Source organism: Taeniopygia guttata, chromosome 2 (genome assembly GCF_048771995.1).
Source record: "Taeniopygia guttata chromosome 2, bTaeGut7.mat, whole genome shotgun sequence".
In the NCBI taxonomy this organism is placed as follows: domain Eukaryota; kingdom Metazoa; phylum Chordata; class Aves; order Passeriformes; family Estrildidae; genus Taeniopygia; species Taeniopygia guttata.
In genome coordinates, this window is record NC_133026.1 from 68,379,715 (window position 1) to 68,400,280 (window position 20,566).

General features: G+C 38.7%; 2 protein-coding genes across 2 annotated transcripts in view; one reads left to right on the top strand and one right to left on the bottom strand.

Moving 5' to 3' along the window:
* Positions 1-483: 483 nt before the first annotated feature.
* DEK (DEK proto-oncogene) lies at positions 484-17,769 on the bottom strand. Its single transcript, XM_012571791.5, has 11 exons — positions 17,520-17,769; positions 15,697-15,840; positions 13,944-14,045; positions 13,348-13,457; positions 11,402-11,496; positions 9,871-9,991; positions 8,623-8,805; positions 6,677-6,809; positions 4,281-4,429; positions 2,958-3,026; positions 484-1,987 (listed from the first exon to the last, which is right to left on the bottom strand). Exons 2-11 carry the CDS (start codon positions 15,827-15,829, stop codon positions 1,976-1,978), a joined length of 1,107 nt encoding a protein of 368 aa, XP_012427245.1. The 5' UTR covers positions 15,830-15,840; positions 17,520-17,769; the 3' UTR covers positions 484-1,975.
* A 1,188-nt stretch (positions 17,770-18,957) lies between these two features.
* The window catches only part of RNF144B (ring finger protein 144B), a 96,616-nt gene continuing 95,007 nt past the window's right edge, over positions 18,958-20,566 (top strand). Inside the window, exon 1 of the mRNA XM_030265557.4 lies at positions 18,958-19,159. The gene's annotated coding sequence lies outside the window, so the exon portion shown is untranslated. The remainder of the gene's footprint in view (positions 19,160-20,566) is intronic.

The following is a 20,566-nucleotide window of genomic DNA, read 5'->3' on the forward strand; positions in this document are numbered from 1 at the left end:
AGAAGTATGCTATCCTTTTCTAAGTTTTCATTAGAATTTAAACTACATAAAAAATATTTATACTTTGGAGTTGTGAATCTTAAAAACACTTCCTGACCCATATAATTAAAACTGGCTAGTACATTTATATCAAAATCAAAAGGCAGTTCAAGTATTTGTAAAACATCAAAATTCAATACAAATAAGTTTCTGGTCTTAAGACTGACTTGGAAATTTTTGATGTTTTAAATTGCAGATTAAAAAGTGTTCTTTCTGCTAAGACAGTTCAGAGACAAAAACCCACCAAAAAAATCTAAACAAAACACAAATCAACCTCACAAATATATAAAATCCTGGTGCAAGGACATACATTTCAGCAATAGTGGCTTCTAAAGTAGAAAAGCCAATATTTTCTAGCAGATGAGATAAAGACAAACAACAACGTTCCTGTATAGGTTTTTTTTTTTTTACTATAGATGTAAGCAAATGTTAGATTAAAACTAATTTACATTTTTTTGAAAGACATTTATTGAATACAAAAAATCCCCATTACATTCAGCCTTATTATAAATGATTACACGCAAAGAAATTCAAAAATGTGTGTAAGATCAACAGTCTAACTGGCTGAACATTTTCGGAATTTAGATAATTTATGAACCCTTACTTCTCAACTGTACAATAATAAAATTCAAAAAAATACACTTTGTCTTTCCAGCAATACTAGTCAGAGGGATTCTGTGCTCACGGTGTGAATGGCAGCCCACACTTTGGCAGCTCTTACTTTCATGACAAGTGTAGGACTTCCTATATTAGAAACAAGGTGTATGGAGAAAACCTAAACAAAAACTTATGCACAGAGTTCACTTTGATCCTAAAAGCTGCCAGCAAAGTCCAAGACTGCAGGCTTACAAGTACCAATGTTCATGCTGAGGCAATGAAGCTCAGGTTCAGAAAAGCCTTCCCACACAGAAGAGAGGTTAAACACATGTTCACATCGGTGCTGTCTGATTTGGAAGCCCTACTGTTGATTTCCAAAGCTATCAAGCCTCCAGCTGTATATCTTGGATACCCACTTGTGAGATGCTAGAAATTTTCCTTTTGCCTTTGGAGAGAGTTTATGTAATACATCTAAGACATTGAAACAATGTCTGTAGTCTTCGAATAAAGTTAAACTACTGGGATAAATTTACAGTTTAGTTGTTGTACAAAGTGAGACAAACATGAAACCTCATCTCATTCTCATGAAACTTCTGCACACCACTTGTTATCACTACCTCACTGCTGAACACTGACATTTCATGTCATAAATTCAAAAATACCAAGATTAAAAAACTGATTTGCACAAAAGAAAAATGAAATAACTTTATATACACAAAAAAAGCCTTTTGAAAGTACAAAAATAACATCTATATGCCAATTAGTTACCATGCTGTGAGAGTTCTTTCAGTGCCTACACATGCAAGACTGTAATCTAGCTTCAGAATAATTCTGTATCTGTAGAATGTATCAGACTATAAAAGAGATTAATATGTGACTAACTCTTATTTTCAGAATGAATATGTATTCAAAATCTTTGTAACCAATACTGCAATATTCCAGTCTCTGCATGTATACGTGTAGATAAGCAGCTTTCATCTTAGTAGATTTTAAAATCTCCTGTACGCTGGTAATCCACGCTAAAAAGCAACAATGGCTCTAATGAATCTAGTTAAACAATGCAATTAAAAATGTACAAAACTATAAAAAGGGAACATTTATTGCCATGCATGAAACTTAAGCATGTTCAACTAAAAATTGCATCAAATGCAGTTCTGTTTAACAACAAAAAATACCACACAAAGCAATTTACATTAACACTCTTAACAACAGATCAGCAGAATTAGCTCTGACTAAATACCACAAGGGTAAAACACATTCCTTTTGCTGGTGCCTATCAGATCTTCAAATCCATGGAAACATAAACCCAGGAATCTTCATTTCCCACAGTCAAATCAGATCATGAAATCAACTGAAAAGAAAAGTCCATTAGTTTTCTCCTTTTTCTCAATGCCATCACATATAACTTCTCCTTTTGTATCAAATTATCATGAAAATACACTCTCCTTTTGCTATCACAAAACCCAAAAACATCCCTAGAGCAAACAAATTGCTCATTCATGCCTTTGCTGATAGTGACACAGGACACTATCTTGCTTGTCTATGCACAAGACATAGACACAGCAATTCTAGATAGCCATATATCAACATCTCTGAGTGAAGCCACAGGAAAATGAAGTTACTTTATTAACTAAGTGAACCCCACTTCTACGGTTCCATTTTTAGTTTCAGGGCTAGAAAAAGTAATGAAACCTGATTTTTTTTTACAAATTACAAAGCTCAGACAATAAACCCTCTATCTTAAGTACAGTAGGCAAGGCCTGATCTTCAGCACAGCAAACTCAAAGGCATCATCATCATAACTGTACCACCAGTTACCACAACTGTACCACCAGTTACAATAACTGTACCACCAGGATAGAGAAAAGCTATCTGTTTTTATTCTCTTTTGCCTTATGTGACTGGTCTGTTGAGCTTGTACAACCTCATGCATTGTTATCTATGAATGTATGTGGCCAGTGCCTGAATTAAAGTGCATCTTGTAGCCAAGGTTACAAGTTAAAGCACATTCACAGCTTTCAGAGTACAAGTCATCAAAAACTATGATAACCTTAATGCTAGTTATGCTTACCAAAGAAATATGTAAGAGTAGTAGTGGCATGCTAAGAAAAGAATCTGAAGCAATTACTTTTTTAAAGATGGAAACACAAGGGAAAAAAATTCTAACCAAACATCAAAAGTTTATGTTTAGGTGAGCACTAAACTTTCAGTATTATACAAAAAGCTATTAAATCTGGTGTGAGAGGATGCCATGCCAAGCTGGAGGAAAAAGAAAAAACCCACCCCAACCCAGAGTATTTCCTAAATGATAAAGTCTTTACCTCTTTTACTGTTTTTTTAATGAAGTCTTTTCTGTCAGTTAAATCATAACTAGGATATTTTTCATACACCTAAAGAAAAGTAAAAACAAAACAAAAACATAAAACAAACCTCAAATTACTTTCATTCAATAGATGGTATGAGTAGAAGAAGCTTAAGTGAAATTAGTGCAAAAACTGACATTGGTGCTTCTAATACAACTGCCAAAATGCCCTCTGCTAATTAGGGAAAGACACAAGCTTATTTTCCTGTCTTTATTTTGACCACATAAATATTTAAATGTATCTACTCTTTTATGTTTGGTCACTGATGAAACAGGTACTATAATTTTTCACATCAACAAACTGAAATGCTTAGCTTGCCATGTCATACAATTCTCCAATTTTTGTTTTAAATGCTCTCTTAAGTAGTCAGATAGCCCTGCATTAGTGTAGGAAGCCAGACAATTAATGAAAAACAAAGACGCCTTGGTATTTGATAATAAGTAGAACTGTGATCCTTTCAAGAGACTAACAGAAGAGTCAACATATTTGAGTGCTATTGTACAACTACTCTTTGGTTAACTAGGTACAACTACTCTTTGGGAGAGGACCAGAGAAAAAACAGATGCCAATACTGACAACCAATTCAGAGTATTTTATTTCAGCATGCCAAATTTCAGACTTCTAGAATGACTACAAATATGAAAAGAAGTTACATACAGTTTTCTCATAACTTCTGGTTTAGTTTTCTCAAGACAATTTCTTGAAATTACCAGGAAAACTAAACATGTGAGTTAACCAGAAAATATAAAGGTAATTGTACTGTTTGTGTTTTGGTCACTTTCCCCTTTTCTGGCCACATGGTTCCCACGTGTTCTGACAATTACTGGATTTTGTGCTGAATTGATTCAACTCACTAACTCAGCTGAGAACTATTCTGATATATGCTGATAGGACACAGCTGAATGGACTTCATTCAGCAATAAAGAGTGTGCAAGTGAGCAGCAGAAATGTACAGAGCACAGGACACAGCCTCCCCCTATGGACAGCAGCAAAACTGCTGCACTGTCTAAACATGTCAGATATTTGTACTATCACACATGGCACTTGGTTTGGACGTAATACTGCTACTTTCCAGGTAGTTAATATTTCCCTTTTAATGCTGATATCAGTGTTGCATATCTAAAGACTAAAGGTCTCATTGTTATAGCTATCACCAAGTAAATAAACCAATGCAAAACTATTTAGTTTCTGAACAACAGAGTACAAACCTCCATTTCTGAAATGATGATAAAGTTCATGCACAATCCACTACCTATGAAGAGACTGCAAAATTGTACTTACCTCTTTGCAGATTTGTTTCATTGTAACCTCCTCCAAATTTGCATTGGCCAACAAATTCTTGACAGTTTCCTTCAGTTCTTCATCTGTGGGTGGTTTCTTCAGTTTTTTAATTAAAGGTTCATCATCTGAACTATCCTCAGACTCACTTTCTAAATAGGAAGAACAAATTGAATTGTACTAGTTTTCAGTTTGTCTGTTTCTTCCTTAAAAACAGAAGCCATCATAACTTTCAACAAACATCCAATCCAGATGTTTTCCTTTAAAATAGACATATTGCTAGACTATCCATTTAAAAACAAAGCTAATGCCAACAGTACTACATTTATGAATTTGTGTAATTACTGAGGAACCATCAGTTTACAAATCAACAAGAACTCTAAAAAGTATGGGATTAATTTCATGTATCAAACTAATGAAAAATACTTATTACAACAATTCTAATTCAGGTATTATGGCCCTTAGAAAATGAAAAGTAATTATTTCCTTTAAAAAGGAGTTTATATCTTTTTTTTTTCCCTAACAGTGTCACACACTAGGCTCTTGTAATTTTGCAAACTTACTATCAGAAAGCACCATGAGAAGAGAACAAATAGGGAGAACTTTGTTTACAAAGTTAAGTGAAGGGACACAGGACACTCTTACAATCTTTTCCAGCAGAAAATGAATTAGACTGAATGATTCCAACATCCACCCAGTTCCTCTACTGCCAAGACAAAATTCAGAGCAGATGCCAAACAAACTAGATAATGACCTCACAGAATGACCTACTTAACATTTTGGTTTTTGCACTGCAAACAGAAATGCAGGAGGATAAATAAGAAATTACAAATATATTACATAACTTAAAGGAAAACATATATAACACTTGTGTGTACATGTATATACTGATGACAAAATAAGGCATACATACAACACAGCCACATTTAGAAGTCAAACTGAAAATACACTGAATTCAGTTACACTGCTGAGAAATAAGGCTATGAAAAAAATTTTGCATAATTCTATGCCCAAGAGTTGGCCTGCACCTTTTAGCAAAGCACTGACAAGATGGGTAACTAACCTGACCTGACGCTTGTACTGTAAGCATGCATATGCCAGTGCCAGCATTAAAGGAAGTACTTTTGCAGCATGAATATAAACTGCATTAGTAACTCAGACTACAATTGTGACAGACTTGGCTACTATTGCAGAGTGACAGGGAATTTAGGGTGGGAAAGGACCTCTGGAGATCATCTGGTACCAAAGCTGCTACTTGAAACAGGGCCAAGATGGAGCTGGTTACTCAGGCCTCTGCCAGGCTGATGTCCAAACATCTCCACCACTGGGGATTCCACTGCTCCTCCAGGCCCCATTTCTGTGACCACCCACATGGTGAAGTTTCTTCCCTTCACAAATAACTGCAGTGTCCCTGGTGGCAACTTGTGCCTGTTGCCTTCCATCCTCTCCCTGTGCACCTCCAAGCAGAGCCTGACCCTGCCTTCCCCATACTCCCCCATTTGGGAGTTGCACACTGCAGGATGATCCCCCTTCATCCATCTCTTCTGCAGGCTGAACAGGGCCAGCTCTCTCTGCCTTCCCTCCTCCACCCTGTGCTCCAGCCCCCTCATCATCTTGGTGCCCTTCCACTGGACTTGCTCCATGATGTCCATGCCTGCCTTGCTCCAGGGAGCCCACAGCTGGACCCTGCTGCCAAGGCCAGATCACAGGTGCTGAACAGGGTGCCAGTCACTTCCCTGAGCCACTGGCCCCACACTTGCTGCAAGAGCCCCGAGTGCTGTCAGCGCTCCTTATCAAGAGTGCCCATTGCTGAATGGCCTCCATCAGCTGTCTGCAAGAACCTTCTGCCCCTGCCCAGGCCTTTTTTGGCAAATGTGCTTGGGAAGACAACCCTGTCTCCACCCTCACTACTGCAATCTTTACAGAGTTATTAAGAAACTCTCTGTCTGTATATCCTTTATGCACATCGTGAGATATCAGAAAACAACTGCAAAAGGATGCATGGAGAAACCATATCCATGCTAACAAAAAACCCGTATCAAGCTGCTGAACCAAAGACACATACATGGGATACACACCACTGGATCAATTTCAAGATTTGCATAAAGCCACTGTAAAGGCTCAAACAGAACTTTACTAATGGTTCTTCCAGCAAAGTGGAGAACTTGGTGGATACTTTCAGTTTATATGCAAACCAAATCTATATATGCACACAGCAGGAAATACATGAAATATATCCAAACCAACAGCTTTTTTTATTAAGTACTGTTTCAAGAAAAGAAACACCAAGTAGCAAACCAACAATTTACCAAATTCCATTACGTGCAAAAGCTTGCTTTCTAATAAGCATGGCAGTTAAGCTACAGGGCAATGCATGATGAAAAACTTAAAGCATTTACCTTTTCTAGAACTGTTCTGGTTTTTCTTAGTAGTGCTGCTGTCTGCCTTCTTGACATTTGCACCCTTCACAGCTTTCTTGGTTTTAGAAGTCGTCTTTTTAGATCTTTCTCTTTTAGATGCTTTTCTTGGGGGCTACAAAAAGAAAATAAAAAAAATAAAATAATGGGTATTACTACAACAATCCATACTTCTTTTCCATATAGGAAAATTTCCAACTCCAAGGACAATTTACTCCAGCCACTCCATGACTAAGTTTCCAACAGAGCTGGTGCAGCTGAACAGATACAACTGCCTACATCCTTCTAACTCTAGTATATCAAAAGGTGTCACAAACTTAACTCTTTTAAAAATGCCATAATCTTAATGCTGTACAGACAGACATCTTCTATCTCATCAGGTCATATTTTCAAACTAATTTGACAAACCAGTGTTTTGGAATAATTGTGCTTTTATTCCATGTACCTAAACTTCAATTTCTGAAGACTTAGTCCACTCAGCCATTGCAGACATACCTAACTCCTACCTTTTGAAAGAAGACAAAGATTACCCAGTTAGATCAATGGAGTTTACTGTTTAGGCCTCTTTGTTTGTTAGAATTTTGTTTGTTTGGAGGGTTTTCGATTTTTGGGTTTTTTAAAAAATAAATGAGTTTTTGGAAATGTGACAATAAATGCCTCTGAAACAGATACTCCTCTCCTCACAGTAAAAAGCCTGTTTTCCTAAAGAAATTAACACATATGTCAACTTTTAATATTTCAACCCTCTTTCAATTTGCCGTTTTTAAGTAAAGATAAAGGCACAGTAAGCATTAACATTGCTTCACAGAGGCATAGCAATTTCCTTGAACCATTTTTTTACATTAAACCCAACACCTAACAAAATGACCCCAACAAAACAAACTGTTAAATTACATTAATTGCCTTTCAACTAAAGATTGCTACAATTTCCTATAGCTCAGGGTATTAACCTAACAGCCTGGCACACTTCCATTTCAACAGACAGAATGTTACCCAAATAAACAGTGGCCTTATATTACAGCCAAGGGATCCACAGCTTCCATAAAGAAATTTCTTGGACACCAGCAGTTTGAATAATTGCACTTTGCTGCAGGGGTCTGACAAGGCGTGATGGTTTTAAACCAAAGAAGGGTTGATTTAGAGGACAAATGTCGAAGAATTTATTTTACAATGAGGGTGGTGAAACACAAACAGGTTGCCCAGAGAGGCGGTGAATGCCCATCCTTGGAAACATTCCAGGCCAGGTTGAATGAGGCAACCTGATCCATCTGATGTCTCTGCCCATTGCAGGAGGATTGGACTAGACGACCTTTAAAAGGTTTTCTCCAACCCAAGCTATTCCATTATTTGATGCTTCTTCCCTAGTATGCAAAAAACTTTTAAAGAAAATACAAAATACAAAGAGATGAAGACACTTCAGAGATTGCAGGGATCTTTCTAAGGCTGCTTCTATGTTGCTTACTTTAAGACATAAAACCTGAGGAGAGAGCTTAAGATATAAAATCCAGGAGGAATATGGAAACAAGATCCCAAACCAATGCAGTCAGGTAGGTCAGTGACTCCTAGCAAGTTCAAAGTTAAGTCCTAGGTATCAAATCAAACACTGCATTATGAAATTACAATAAAGTCATCACAAAATTATATAAGAAATACAATCAACTACATCAGCAATCCTGGCTGCCCCAAAATGAGACATAGAAAATAGTTTTATAAGTTGCATACATACACCCAAGAATCAGAACTTTTGCCTTTTAATCTAAATGATTCTCTAAATTCAACACACTAACAATTTAAGAAAACAGCTTATAAATTGCAGATGTGTTCCCTTTTCTTTCAGTTAAACATCACTTACTCCCCAGCTGTGTTCCAAGAGTTACCAATTGATAGCAATGACATAATGCTGAAAAACAAACAAATCAACTCATTACCTCATCTTCACTTTCTTTTTCTTCTGAAGACTCGTCCTTTTCCTTTTTTTCATCCTCTTCACTACTGGATTCATCTGACAAGATCTCTGGGTACTTGGTACGTTTTGCTTTTCTTGTTGTTCGAGAGCTAGTGCTCTCTTTTTTGCCACCTTTGCTTTGTGGTTTCTTGGACTTTGGCAAAGGCTGAGAGACAAGAGATGTGTGTAATCCAAGTAGGAATACAAAAAATGAATTTTAAAAAGATAAATTCATTCCAGTCACATGAAAGAATAGTAAACAAATACAGAGGTGTCTTAAAAAAACCCAGGACTATTTTATGTACATGTAAGTCATAATACTTTGCAGCAAGCAAATATCCACTATTGAGACAGAGTTGAGCAAAATGAAATTTCTGCTCTAAGTTAAGTGCACACCTTCCCTAAGCAAACAAATCTTCAAAGACTGGGCATTAGGGAAGGGAAGCAAGAAAAGTTATTTCTAGATTGATCTTTTACCTACCAATCCATAAAACAAGCCTTTTCCTTTGGTAACAAGACAGCTGGCAATTAAGACTTAAATGCAAGAATTCTGTCACATCTTATGCAAACCCGCAGTTTGCAGTAACTCAGTACCTGTGTCCCTTAAACAGCATGCCAATCCCTTATTCACATCACTTCCCAGTGTTTGCTGGGAATAGATTTGGTTTCCTGAGCAACAGTGCAACTATTTTAGTATTACTTTTAGATTAAAAACTGAAAGTCCAAGAAGATTAACAACAGAGTTTAGCAGTCTTGGCAGTGGCACTCTGAATCTAGTGCACTGGTTTTGTATCCTTGCAACAAATTCCATTTGGTGATGTCCAAATGTGATGACATATATTTGCCAAATACAGCAAACACAAGTAACATCTGACACTTGATTTTCCCGTCCTTTCATGTATCTATTCTCCTCCATGCACAAAGCAGAGGCTAATTTGTATTTGGGAATGAACATCCTATTTAGCTCCATGCATTGAACTCACACTTCTGTGCACTAACAGTGTGCAATGGGTATACCCACATACAAACAGAATTTCTATTTAAGACCTCACCCCATTATGGATGCCTGCAGTAGTAGAACTACTCTCTTTCAAGACATTATTCCTACTTCAGTAAGTTAGAACAGAAATTGTATTATCACTGGAAAAAAGCAAACAATGAGCAATAGAGAACAGATGCATTTTCCATCAGAACAGAGCTATAAAAGCAAGCATAACAACCTGTATCTCACCTTGCCCGAAGATTTTGGATGCATAAGGAAGTTTAATATTCTGGTTACGAGCTCACTATTAACTCCTGATCTTTCCAAGTCAAGAACTTCACAGATACTTTTCAACATCGCATTTCTAAATCTGTAGAAAAAAAAAAAAAAAGCAAAGAAAAAAAGAGATTCAGTATCACATACTAAACAGTCAACATCTGACTGCTAGAAGCTACTGTCTGGTTTGTGTCTGCCACCTGACAGTATATATACACAGTCAACTACACTTCCAGTCTTATCTATGGTTAAGCAAAGAATCACCACTATATTACATAAAGCAAAATAAAACAGAATTCCCAAATCTGTATATCTGTATAATAGGATAGTTAAAAAACTTAAAAAGTATTGCATTCTTTATGATCTATATCCTGCATAGTAAGGTTCTGCAAAATAGTTCTTGACCTTTGTTCATCTTGTTCAATGCTGTTAAAATATGACGTGCAAGTGTAATGACTGGGCAGAAAGCAACCACAGAAGCACAACAAATTAACAAACTTATCAACAGTTAGTGTTCCACAAGCTACAAACAGCAGCAGAAGCTATCACAGTAAGGCAAGCACACAGGTCTCTGCACTTTCATATGCAACCCAAGGCAATTGCTGCTAGCAGTTGTTTCGTATGGAAAAGATGAAAAAAAATTGTGCAAAATTACTTTATTTTGCAGCCTTTTTTTTGGATAAGGGGAATTAGCCAATTAAACCTTTGGGAAACGGTCAAAACTCCCATTGGGAGATAGAATTTGTCTTGTATATTCCCATGTATTTGACAAACCATACTCTTGGAAAACTGCATATCTGAAGAAGAAAAATTTGGAAATTCCAAATTCTGGATCCTTCCCACTATCGGCAAACAGGCAGTAAAAAACTCCCAAGTTTTAGAATATATTGTGTAGATGTTACTAGTTCTTTCATTTGTTTCAACTAGCTATACAAATATGCAAGGGCATTTTTAAACCCTTTCAATACTGCCTAAACTAAGTTGCAGCAGCTTCTCCTGTTGATGCAAAAACAATTTATGAAGGGAGCCAGTAAAAAAGAAAAAGTTTCTGAGACTAGTTGCTACAGCAATTCTAGTATGTTTAATATATAATAAGCAGAAATGGCTTTGATTCTGAAGCAGGAAGGTTTTGAGGCATAGAAGGATGCAGGCTTGCACCACAAATAAAGTACAAGGTGTTCACACCACTAGGCTTGCCCCAGGGAAATAAAGCTTTCCTCTCACTTGGCAGAAGAATCTACTAGTTAGTATGCAATAGTTAAAGTCAGGAATGTAGGAATTTTGAGTAAAATGTTCACAATATAATCTCAATACATTTTCAGCTGTCTGAAGAGACCAGTTTGTGTGATTAAAATGAACTCAGAAAAAAAATGTAGAGCTCTACTAAACAGACACCTGGCTTATAGTTTAAATTTAATCTGAAGTAAAATTGTGGAAGAAAAAAAAAGAAAAAATAGAGTGCATAGCATGAGTCAAGCTACGTTAACTATCAAGAGATCATTACTTTTTTAACATTTCTTCCTTCTTTTTATATTGGTCACTTCCTTTTTCAAATGGAAACCCACTGAACTGACCCACATTCTTCTTTAGGGATGCAACCTAGGACAGAGCACACAGATTACTTTTCATTGCAAGTAGTTTAAAAGATTTCATCAAATTACATTTGTTAACCTTTCATACAAGAAAAATCTGTTCTAGAATTTAGCTTTCTGTTGACAAAGCTATACCTTTGAAGTTCTATCCTACATTGATTATACCTTTACTTATCTCAAGACAGACAAATTACAAGAATTAACTCAACTTCTTGTGACTGTGGTACTTTTAATAACTTACTATACAAAGTCACTTGCCATTTCAAGCTCATTTAGAATGTACTGCATGATGATTTACAGGTTTGCACAACTACAATATTATGAAGCTTGTTGCATGCTTTCAATCATGTAATTTGTAACAAAATAGGGAATTTTATTTTTTATTCTATAATCTGCTGAGGTAGATTTGCTTTACTAGCTATTCTGAAGTCTTACATAGAACCCTGACTATGTTTTTGAACATCACACTAGTAGGACTAATTTTTTGCATTTATGTTCCACCCAATCTACAACTTCTACCATTACACCTGATATCCGATCTGGGTTGAACTTCCATTACAACAGCCCTTATAATGGGAAAATTGCTCCCATCAAAACCACAAGTGTATTTAAGTTTTGTTTTTGTTTCATCTCCTTTTACAAAAAAAAAAAAAAAAAAAAAAAAAAAGGCAAAAAGCAACCCCAGATCTCTCTATCCTCTGTGTTCTTTATAACTACCAAGAATAATTTGAACTAGCTTTCAGTATGTCTACAAATTTTGTTTCTGCCATTTCCCCACTAGTTTATAATTTTACCAAAGCTGAGCTCCTTTTCCTAAGAGCTTTGTCCAACACCTGAAGAAAATTTGCAGGCAATACTGGTATGTTTTACTAGAAGTGTTAATTACAATTAAAAGCACATACCAGAACATGCATACAAGACAAGATCTGACCTTCACTATATTAAACAGCATTCTGAGTTCCCAAAAAGTGATTAAAAATAGTTTTGACTGAAACTATACTGATATATTCTTTTACTGAATACTTGTGGCTACAGATCATTCTTTGACATTTAAACAAACACTGCATCGGAAGCAGTGGTCTGAAATTAGAGCTAGCACACATCTGTACTAGTAATACTCAATTTCTAGTTTCTGTGTTAGCTGTTCAAGTCTCCAAAATACACCAAGATATTTGAAAAAGCACCAATAATTATAGTAAATGTATAGAAATAGTACATGTTAATCTGCCTCAATTTCACATTTTGCCTCCATTAGCAAGGAAAATGGGTCATATTTACTCTGAAATTGTAGGCATGATTTGTGATACATAAAGCACTCTAATAAAGATTTGCCATTATATTTTAAGTGTCATCCTTAAATACAAAATGGATAATATAATATTTTAATTGTCTTAGGAAACTTGTTATATATAAAATCTTAATAGTGATTTTTATCACTTTTCTCTTTCTACTGCTTAGAGCAAACAAAGAGAAAAATAGTAGATAAACAGCTGTGTATTAATATATGGAGTATTTTGAGTGTCATCTGCATGTCAGCAGCTTTTAGCATGTGAACCATAAATTATTTCCAACTCATCCTTGTAAGGCAATCCACCATTCCCCCATAAAAAAAAATCAACTCTATGTTCAAGAGATTTTTGATTTAGTACATCCTGCCACAGGATTTTTATAGGAAGAGAGTTTATAGGAGTTAAAAGGAGGAGGCTTACTTAACTGGCCCTGCAAATACTCATTTTCTAAGTAGCTTGTAATAAATAACACTGAAGAAATAGATCAATATGTGCGAGTGTAAAAAACTGGCTACAAACATTTTCACTATACATGAGAACTAATGGATATACAAGACTGAAATTCTTACAGTGCCTGGCCTGTTGTAGAGGAGTTTGTGCAGGTTCCTAAGTTCATCTGTCTTCTTTTTACTCAGAAAGAACTGTATCCTCTCAATTTCACAGAGTTTTTGTCCTTTTCCTGAAACAATTAAAATCATTTATGTTATTCATCACATCCATATATACCTATGTGTTTATAACTTAAAATTTCTACTTTTTTTTAAGCAAAGAAGTTACTTAAAAACAGCATTAGACATTATAATAGGTCAAACATTAAGCAGGACTTTTCCTATCATGCATCCTAACAGGGTCTTTACCTGCCTTACTTGATACTACTTAGATCAGGGTACAAGGATTTGGCATTTCTTTGTATTCTAGCTGCTCCTGCCTTTGTTCGTAGTAGTGAGGTACCAAAGATCCTATTCCAAGTAGTTTAAGTATCATGTAACTTTAACAGTATAAACTGATGCTACACAATACAAGAGGGTTTTCATATAATTTTAAATTTGTTTTAAAAAGGATCATGACTCAAACTAGGTCTCACCTACAACAAATTAATTTCATCCTTGGAGTTTTCATTACCATTCCTAACACTCACAATTCATATGTGAGAAGTCAAGCTTACCTGGTGTAATTGTAAAAGGTTCCTTCTGCAGTGAGGACACTTGCATGGTCAGTCGGTCAACCTTCTTCTTCTCCCTTTTTCCTTCAACGATGAGACTCTTCTCTGCAAAAGAGCTTCCTTAACCACAATGTTCTTCATTGCAGATCTGACTGAAGTGACAGTCAACACAACACTGACTCTTTGAAATAGCAAATCAAAAATGGAGGATGATATAACCAGGTACTATAACACTGTCAGACCTCTGGCTAATAAGCCAATATGATTTAATGGAGCTGCACATACATAACTAGAAGCCTCTCCAGTCCTTCGCCGCTATCCTGTATCCAAGGTAACCTTGAAGACAAGACTGGGCATTTCCTAGAGGTAACTTTAGGAAGTTACCACCATGATGAAGACTGCAGGACTACATGTTTCAGAAATCCATCCTTCTTTCCTTTCACTGCCATTTTCAGGTATGAAACTGACCCTGTTTACACATTCCCCTTGGATGCTGCAGTCCCTATGCGCACAGCTCCACACACAGCACTCTGAAGAAGAATACTACCACTAGATGGGCAAAAGCAGGGTCCAGGATGCCTGCACACAGATTTATTTCCCACTACTGGACTGGAGAACCTGCAATTTCAGCAGGAGAGGCAGAAGCACAAGTGCAGTGGGACTGTGCTAGACATCCCAGGGTTCACATAGAAGCACTCTGCAGGGCACAATAACGAGTATCACGAATACAACAATATTATTACCAGTAATTCTGGTACTGCTTACTAATGAATACATTTAGATTGTTTTACATACACCCTGCACATCACTCATTTAATGACACCACTCTAAAGAAAAAACTAAAGCTTCACCTAAATATTTCATACTTGACCTCAAGTAACACTATCCTTAGAGCTCAACAGATGGGCTGTCCTGACTTTAGTGAATTGTATGAACACAATCAAAACCAGAGCAAAAATAATTTTTTTCCTGAAAATCCAATGCTAATTACTCTGCTGTTTTTCCAAATGGCATAATCCATCTTCTTTCTACCTTTCCTAAAGACAATCATCTCTTTCAAAGATCCAAGAGCATCAATGACTTGGTTTTCACTGTGTCACATTACAGCTCTATTTCCATGAATGCTTTGCTTTTGAAAACACATGCCTGGAGACATCTCAATAGAAATTATCATTTTTGCTTAGTAGTTCCTTCATCTTGTTTTGTTCTCCTTTACTACCTTCAATTACATGCCACAACAAAAAACTTGCCTTGCTTGCTCACCCTATCACATTGCCACAATCTTTTATTACCAAAATTATTCTAAAGGAATTTCCCCTGACTCAATACAATTACATTTGGATATCCAGAAAATTAATTCACTGTAGTTAAGACAAGACATTCATATTGCTTCCAAAACTACTGCACACTTAAGATTTCCTTTTGCAAACACAGATCACTTCAGAGTGTTACTGGCAAAAACTAATTTGATAAGGGACACTATCTCCTATAATCCTTGAAAAATTTATACATCAACTAAAAAAATCCCTAGTACAGAAGTCCAGGATGATGGCAATTCCTTAAATCTTTTCTGAGATTAATCAGCACTGCTGTTTTTAGCATTGCCTGTTATAGGCTACTGGGAAGCTATTATAACCCATGAGACAGATGCATGATGAAATCCCCTCAATAATTGTACAATTAGCCAAAATCACAAGAGACTGCATTCAATAGCTTGGCATCCATTAAAGAACAACTTATTCAATGAGAAAAGTACCCTTTTCTTCTTCCTCCTCTTCCTCTTCTTCATCTTCATCACTTTCCTCAGCTTTGTTTTCAGTTTCAGGTTGTTTCTCATCTGTTTTTTCTGATGACATTGTATCTTCTTTTGATGAATCAACAGAAGACATGGTGTATGCTCCTGTAGAAAAGTCAGGGGAAACTATCATCAGTAGAACATCCATAAAAAACATGGGAATCTTGCTTTCAAAAATTATCTCTTTGTGCAGCAGAAGCAGCGTGCTGGTACTGTGACTGTTCACATTCTCAGATCACTAAGGTGTTTGGCATACACACAATACATACAACTTTTCAGAAGAAGTTGCCATCATCCTGCAATTAGTCTGGTTAAGAACACTCTAAGAGGTTATAAATTCTATTCACACACAAGTCTCCAAGCTGCTTTTGTGAAGCATTCGGAAACACCCACTCAAAGCAGCCGATACTGTTATCTATTAAAAACTGCAGTGTTTTAAGATATCACTTTTCTACTGCACCCTGCTATAAACTTAATACTTGATCATGGTTAACTATGCATACAAGTTTCCCAGTAACTTAAACAAATTACTTATTTAGACTGGAAATGGGAAAAGAAACATTTTTTAAAAAGTTGCAAGCAATTCAGGAAAGCATTAACACGGCTTTCATAACCTAGACAGCTGCTGCATCTTTAGGCATGAAAATACTTCCCGTTTTAATTTGCAAATCTACAACAAAAAAGAACAAATGCTTCATACTTAGCATATATAAGAGTCTTTTCTTAATATCTGAAGTGGCCTATATGTAAGCTTTAAAACTAAAATATCTTAGTTACACATGTACCATTTTCCTACTAACAGAAAACACCTATCCAATAGAGTAAGATAACCATATGTTTCATTTTTTTTAAATTCTAGCTTTCAAAAATTTGCACCTTTTAGATCAGGAAAAGAATTTCACACAATTAACAATTTTATTCTGAAATACTAAAACAAATATTATCTGCAAGTAATCAGGTACTATAAGTAACATTTAAACCTGCTGCTTATGTGCAGCATTAGTAGGTGCCAGAGATCAGTCGTGTTCCAAATGACAGAAAGCATGAGGTAATATTTATTACAAATAGTACGGGGAAAAGTAAAGTTTCCTGGCTAATTCACCAGGGAAAAATACATCCTCCAGGGTATTACTACCAGCATTTCATTTGTAGTAAGTAATCTAGCATTTTCACGGCAATTACTGACTTTTACTTGAAGGCACGAGTAAAAACAAGAGAAGCACTACAGGCGGTCTTTCTTTATCCTTTCAGTGTGAACAGAAGGGGGAAAGGAAAGTTAGAGACTTCTTAGCTTTCCACTACCTGGGCTCGGGACGACATTTTGCTTAGGGGAAAAGGGTTCTGGGATCCCCCCCTTACCGGGAGAGGGTCTCCCGCCCTCGGCTGGGAATTTTCACACGGGGACTTTTCACCTATGACCCCTTCCCGATTTGTCAGCTGGATGCTGGGGCAAACCGAGGGCGATGCGCAGCGCCCGGTGGCGCCGGCGGCCAAGGCGCCATCGCCTCCCCGCTGCAGCCGGGCCAGGACCGCCCGCAGCCCTCCCTCGGCTCCCGCTGCAGGACACCGCAGCACCCCGGAAACGCCTCGGGCAGGGGCCGGGAGGGACGCAGCCCCGGTGACAAGCGCCCCGCACACGGCGCGTCCCCGGGGGCGGGACGGGAGCTCGGCGGCACGGCGGCCGCGTTTCATTCCTGCCCGTCACAGTCCGTCCCCTCTCGGCCCGGGCGCGGCGAGGCGGGACCGCTCTCGGGCGCCGTTACGGCCATGGCGGCAGGACCCACCTCAGCACGAGCCCCGGCTCCCTCCTCAGGCGTGGCGGCGGCAGCAGCTGAAGGCGGCAATTACTGCTGGGCGAGGCGGGTCCGGGCGCAGCCACACACACGCGCCCCGCCGCGGCGCAGCCCTACAGCCAGCGACCGCTCTTGCCCTTTCCCTCTCCTTCTCCCTCTTCCCTCCCTCCCGGAATCAACAAGGTTTTCAAAATGGCGGGTTCTCGGGCGGCGAGGAGGAAGCGGGAAGGCGGCAGCCAATCAGCGCCCGCGGCCCCGCCGGCGCGGGGAGGGCAGGGGAGGGTGCGCGTCACGCCCGCCCGCCCGCCTGCAATGACGTCAGGCCGCTGAGGGGAGGGGGGGCTGGCGGTGTGAGTGGCGCGACGTTGCGTTTTCCCTTTTAAAACTGGCGCTGTCTTTAATTGAGGTGGCTTAAAAAAAAAAAAAAAAGCTTTAAAATAAGGAATCCGCACCACTTATCCTGCCTAAATTGGGCAGCGATTAATATATGGTGCCCAGACTTTCGTTTTGTACACTGTAGTGTTTCCCAGTACCTCTGGCACAGGTTGCCCGGAGAAGCTGTGGATGCCCCATCGCTGGAAGCGTTTAAGACCAGGTTGGATGGGGCTCTCAGCAACCTGGGCTAGTGGAAGATGTCCCTGCCTGCAGCAGGTAGGCTGGGACTAGATGATCTCTAAGGTCCCTTTCAACCCAATCCGTTCTAGGTTCTTAAGTATTTAGTAGTGTTCGTCTTACTAAGACCATACTTGGCAGGGGGTGGGGGGGGGGGTGGGGGAGTTCAGGAGTAGCTCACAGTGGTCTGCAGACAACTGCGAGAGATGCAAAGGGATCTTTGATGAAACCAGTGCTGAGGATTCCAGAGGGAGTTAGTACCCAAACATGCGTGGTTCAGCCCTGCCTGTCTTGTAGTTCAGTGGCGGTATGAGTCAGAGTCTCTTTGGTCTGAATGAAGTGGAAGGTACTTTCTACAAAGCAACTCAAGCATATGCCAAGGATCCGGATAAATAAAACAAATTCAGAAAAAGGGAGTGGGATGCAGGCTCTTGCTCTAAATCACTTCACAGTTCACCACAGCAAAATGCAATATGGCATCTTAAATAAAATCACCCTCTTCTGACTCTCGCAGAGGCTGCTTCAGAGCATTCCCTGGTTTCCAGAACAGTTTTATTTCCTCCCTTATAGATCCTACTTTTACTACTAGTTCTACGTAACTACGCTTCACATGCGCCTGCGATGAACAATTCCCAGGAGCGTGGCATCCTTCCCACTTCCTCTGTATTACTCCAGCGCGGCTCCTCCCCGCGGGGCTGGAGCAAAGCGCCCGTTCCCTGCCGCGATCCCACGCAGGGGGTCCCTGCCCGCGGCCCCGCGGCGGCGGCACGGCCGGGCCCGCAACGCTGCGACGGCCGCGCCTCACGCGGGCCGCGGCGGGACGGGCGTTGCGGCCAACGGGACGCAAGGGCTGAGCAGCGAGCTCGCCTCTTTGCTCTTGCAAAATGTAGGGTCACAGCCCCCGAAAGAGCCGAGGGCCGCTCCCCGCTCTGTGGCCCGAGTTCAATTCTTAAGTCCTAATCTTGGTGGCCAGGCTGGTCTTCACGTTGCCGTCAACAGGAGTCGGGAGTACACAGACGGTATGTTGCAGGAAAGCAGCCCGAACTAGCCAGTGCAGGTGACTTGTCTGAAAGCCGTGTTATCTCAAGAGCAGTTTCTTGGCTGCTGTGAGTAGCTGTAGGTATACGGCTCTTACTTTGGGAGGTAAAGGGACAGTAAAAGAGAGGAAATGAAAGGAGTGTCACACTTCTTTGAATTGTTCATCTTAGATGGATGTAAAACATAGTACCGTAGAATTGGTAGTAAACCCAGGAGATATATGTAACACAAATATTACAAAATATTTAGAATCAAAGAATGAATTGGGTTGGAAGGGACCTCAAAGGTCATCAGGTGCCAATCCCCCTGATGTGGGCAGAGACACCTTCCACTAGCCTGGGTTGCTGAGAACCCCATCCCGCCTGGTCTTGAACACTGCCAGGGATGAGGCATACACAGCTGCTCTGGGCAATCTGTAGGATACAGATATTAGGAAATACTACAATTTATATGCTGTGTACAAAAGGATAGTCTGGGGAGGGTATATTAATCACCGTCCAATTTAGGCAAGAGAGATGCAGATTTCTTATTTTAAACCTTTTTTTTTTTTTTTTTTTTTTTAAAGCCTGTGCAATCACAGATGGTGGTCATTTTAAAAGGGAAAATGTAAATTATTTACCAACAATATATAATTAGACAAGCTTATTGTTAATAAGGAGACAAAACTGAGCCATGGGCTACACAAATGGCACGAGACAGATGTTTGAAGACAACAAACTACTTCCTGTAAGATGAATAGGTTTGGATTAATTCAGAATTGTGACAGAAGACATCCAAAGGCTGTGCTTCAGGTTGTGATGATAAATTAGATCATCTTTTGTAAAGAGGGATGTATTTACCCAATGGAGATGATTTACCTAACTGAATTACGTATGTTAGGTGCACCTTCATCTTGAGGAGAAATAGAAGATAATGGTTTCATTGATCCTTTTAGTGAAGTCATACCCCTTTAGTAGCTGACGGACCTTTAAACATAAACCAGATCCAGTAATTTAGGAATTTATATACTGGTGCAGGTAAATTTCATTTTGTCACAGGTTCCTCTGGCAGAACTTCAATAGCTATGATAACTTCTCTTGATTGTGTTTTCTGAAACCTTCTCTGCCCTTCATAGTATCTTTTTGATTTACAGCTTTATGGAGTAGTTTCAGTATGTTGTCAACAGTTTAATAATTGGTTATTATTCGTCTCCCAGATAAGACTGAGACAATGTAGGTTAAGAAGACTTCAGAAAAAATCTGTAACGCTATAATTTGGAGAAGGAGGGGACCAATTTGAAAAAAAAGTCAGATATGTTTTAAAGGGAAATTTCTAAATTCAAGAAAATAGTTTGAAGCTGGCTTGTCTTCCCATTTTGACTAAGAGTAAGAATGCTGATTCTCAATATA